The sequence below is a fragment of the Microcaecilia unicolor genome, chromosome 6 (genome assembly GCF_901765095.1).
Source record: "Microcaecilia unicolor chromosome 6, aMicUni1.1, whole genome shotgun sequence".
Classification (NCBI taxonomy): Eukaryota; Metazoa; Chordata; class Amphibia; order Gymnophiona; family Siphonopidae; genus Microcaecilia; species Microcaecilia unicolor.
Window position 1 is genome coordinate 153,015,415 of NC_044036.1, and position 3,465 is coordinate 153,018,879.

The 3,465-nt window shown below is 40.5% G+C and overlaps 1 protein-coding gene across 1 annotated transcript; it reads left to right on the forward strand.

Annotated features, from left to right (window-relative positions):
* Positions 1–389: 389 nt before the first annotated feature.
* Positions 390–3,198, forward strand: FEZF2 (FEZ family zinc finger 2). Its single transcript, XM_030208032.1, has 4 exons — positions 390–1,175; positions 1,430–1,564; positions 1,780–1,912; positions 2,767–3,198. Exons 1-4 carry the CDS (start codon positions 390–392, stop codon positions 3,024–3,026), a joined length of 1,314 nt encoding a protein of 437 aa, XP_030063892.1. The 3' UTR covers positions 3,027–3,198.
* The last annotated feature ends 267 nt before the right edge of the window (positions 3,199–3,465 follow it).

The following is a 3,465-nucleotide window of genomic DNA, read 5'->3' on the forward strand; positions in this document are numbered from 1 at the left end:
CTGCTGAAGATGTTTGCCATCAAGATGTGACAGTGTAACTACATGGCATTTCTTGAATGCCTCTCCTCGCGCTGTGGCAAGGTAACCCATTCAGCTGAACTTTTCAATACCATTTCTAGTTTGAGGACTGATGAATGCGGGATAAATAGATTGGTTGGGCTTTGCTAACAAGGTCTAGCTTGTCTGCTACTTGTGTATGTTCTGGTTAATGAGTATTAAGCTGGTACCCCTGGGTGCCATTGTTCTTGACTATGTTCATTTGAATGTAAATGGGTGACATGGCAAAGGCAAGGTGCTTATTAAATTGATTCGTGTACTGGCTTTTCTGGAATGCAGAGTAGAACCACAGTGACTAGTTGGCAGCTGCTCACACCCAAGTTTCTGCAGGGATGGCGAGCTCGGCTTCTTTGGAGACCGTGATGCCCTCCTACCCAAGACATGATGGACGCAACGGAGCTTCCAGCAGCCCAAAGACGTTGGCCTTCTCCATTGAAAGAATTATGGCAAAGACGTCGGAACCCAAACCTTCGTTTGAACAAAGGCAAGGGCTGGAGTCAGAATGCAAGAAAATGCTCAGCCTTTGCTCTCCAATTCCCTGCATGATTCCAATCCAGCCTTTAGGCTATGATGCTCACTGCAAGACTCTGCTGAACTATTCTGAGATCTGGAAAAGCAGCCTAAGAAGTACAGTTTGCAGTTCGACGAGTATGTGCAAATCTAACTGTGGCATATGCTGCAAGAGCGATTTAAATATAGGACATCCCGTTCTGCCAACTAACCGGGTGATTAAGCCTCAAGCTATAAACCAGACAGTAGGGATGCCTGCGAATGGATCGTTGTATTATTTTAACTACATGGACGCTTACCATCCTTCCGATATCTTAAACGGACATTTGTTTCCATCTGGCATTCTACATGCTCAGTCCCAAGCTTCTCTTTCTGCTCATCAGAAACTGTTTTTGCTAGAAAATGCTAAACTAGCGAGTCTAGCCACGGATAAATTTCCAAATCCCCAATATCCCCACAAAGAGCGTCTACCAGGACAGTTAGATCAGGTGCTGAAGGAAAACAGCGCTTTGGCCGTGGAAAGGAACGGAGTAAAAACTCACAGCAAGCTGAGCACTAGCTCAGCCGATGGGAAGCCCAAAAACTTCACCTGTGAAGTGTGTGGAAAGGTAAGCAGCGATCGCCCCCCCCCCCCCTCCAACGAATGCAAGGCATTACTTCCAAAGAGACTCCTGCACGTTTCCTGTGTCCCTTTGAATTTCTTTTGCAAGTTCTTCTTTCTGGTTTTTGTTTTTAATATTATGATTTTTTATTTATCCATTGTTACTGGCCAGGGACGATATTTTTAGAGCCCCTTTGCCTGCCCTAGAGATTGCATGACCTTAAACCTATTTGAAAATGTTGTGTGCTTCTTTCATTTTAGGTCTTTAATGCACATTACAATTTAACTCGTCACATGCCAGTTCACACAGGAGCAAGACCATTTGTCTGTAAAGTTTGTGGCAAAGGCTTCCGACAAGCTAGTACGTTGTGCAGGCATAAAATCATCCACACGCAGGTACGTGCAACTTTTTGTTATAAGTCAGACAGATATAAGCGATATGAGAGATGAGCAGATATAAGCAAACACCCTGTTCAGGAGGGCAGCTTGCATTTCGTGAGATGTGATGAAATCTTGCATTTTTTTTATTGTGAAAAGCAATAAGCTCGTCTCAAAAATTAGACATGTGATAACAACTACATATATATATTATTTTGTTTTTATTTCTTCAGGAAAAGCCTCACAAGTGTAACCAATGCGGCAAAGCTTTTAACCGAAGCTCCACTTTAAATACACACATTAGGATTCACGCTGGTTACAAACCTTTTGTCTGTGAATTTTGCGGGAAAGGATTTCACCAAAAAGGTATTTTTCAACTGAAGTATTCGCGATCTTGCTCCAAAATAAAGATGCGATCTTAGTTTCCTGTGTGCAAAGGTTTTTTTGTGCTTTTGTACAGGCATTACTTTGCTGACAGGGGTTTTAGCGACGAAGGGCTCCGTCTGTAGCAATTTCATAGCAAAGTTACACCAGGCCTGATCAGAAAACATTGCCTAGATTAAAAAAAAACAAATTATCAAAATGTTTTAAGGAAAAGTGTGGGCTTTCCCTTTTTAATATTCTGGCCATTCTATTCTGAAGGTGTTTTTAGTAATAAAGGGGTGAGTGTGGAGCAAGGGACTGTAGTGAAAAGGGGACCCTGTCAATTTAATACCCACCACAATCTCTAACGCCGTTTAAAATGAACCAGCTCCCCGTTTCACGAAAAAATAACATCCCCAGTATTTGATGAGCATTACACACGGATCAGAAAACTGTAAATGCAGAAATACGCATGCAAATTCCAGCTACTTTTATTTGGAAAGACAGCATATTGAAGGGAAACCGCCACAGAGTTTTACTAAATTCCATTAAACAAAATGTGTCGTTTTCTACCGTTCCAAGATCCGCATTTATACGGATCAGCACATCGGCCTTTCTTTCTCCCATTTTTCATAAATTTAACAGTTGTGTGCGCTCTCTTTAACCCACAGCAAGTTTGACAAGAAGTTGACTTGCAGAATCCGTCCTAATGAAGACGTCCCATAAAAACTCTTTAGCCGGATAATTTAATTGTGAACTTGAGAAACCGCCTCCCCCAACGATAAAACGCTAATTATATTTCCCCTATTTTTCTTTTGATTTTCTTTTTTCTTTCTTTCTTTTTTTTTTTTTTTTAGGAAACTACAAAAACCACAAGCTGACCCACAGTGGAGAGAAGCAGTACAAGTGCTCGATCTGCAACAAAGCTTTCCACCAGATTTATAACTTGACTTTTCATATGCACACCCACAATGACAAGAAGCCCTTTACTTGCGGGACCTGTGGGAAAGGGTTTTGCAGAAACTTTGACTTAAAGAAGCACGTGAGGAAACTGCACGATAACGTATCGCCTGTCGTATCTGCCACGAAAGAGTTAACCCGGACTGCTGAAAGTTGAAAACCTTGGCCTCCCTCTAGAACAAACATACTTAAAGTATGAGATTCCAGCGCCGATAACCCTTTGCTCATCCAAACCAGCAATTTTTTTTTTAAGATAAACACCTGCTCTAAGCGAACATGTATGTTTGTGGAAATACTTTTGTTCACTTGTGTACATAATGGAATATTATTTAAAATACATCGCCATTACTCTTTTTTTTGTATTCAGAGCTTAAATGTAAATAATGTACCTGCAGATGTTCTTTACACATGTAAATTGAAATTTAATGTATAATTGAATAAAGCAAGAACTATATGACAAAAATAACAGAATGAGCTTTCAGATTTCTAAACAAAAATGTGATCCTGTTCAGGATGGAACGTCAAAGGAATTTTTTTTAAAGGGGCTGTTAGAACACTGTTAACCAAAATACAATTATAATAAAATGCTAATATCG

Bases quoted from the DNA above. Each gene is read 5' to 3' on its own strand.
- FEZF2 (XM_030208032.1), top strand. From the start codon at position 390: ATGGCGAGCTCGGCTTCTTTGGAGACCGTGATGCCCTCCTACCCAAGA. The intron at 1,176-1,429 runs GTAAGCAGCGAT...CTTTCATTTTAG, and splicing joins CCTGTGAAGTGTGTGGAAAG to GTCTTTAATGCACATTACAA. The intron at 1,913-2,766 runs GTATTTTTCAAC...TTTTTTTTTTAG, and splicing joins GAAAGGATTTCACCAAAAAG to GAAACTACAAAAACCACAAG.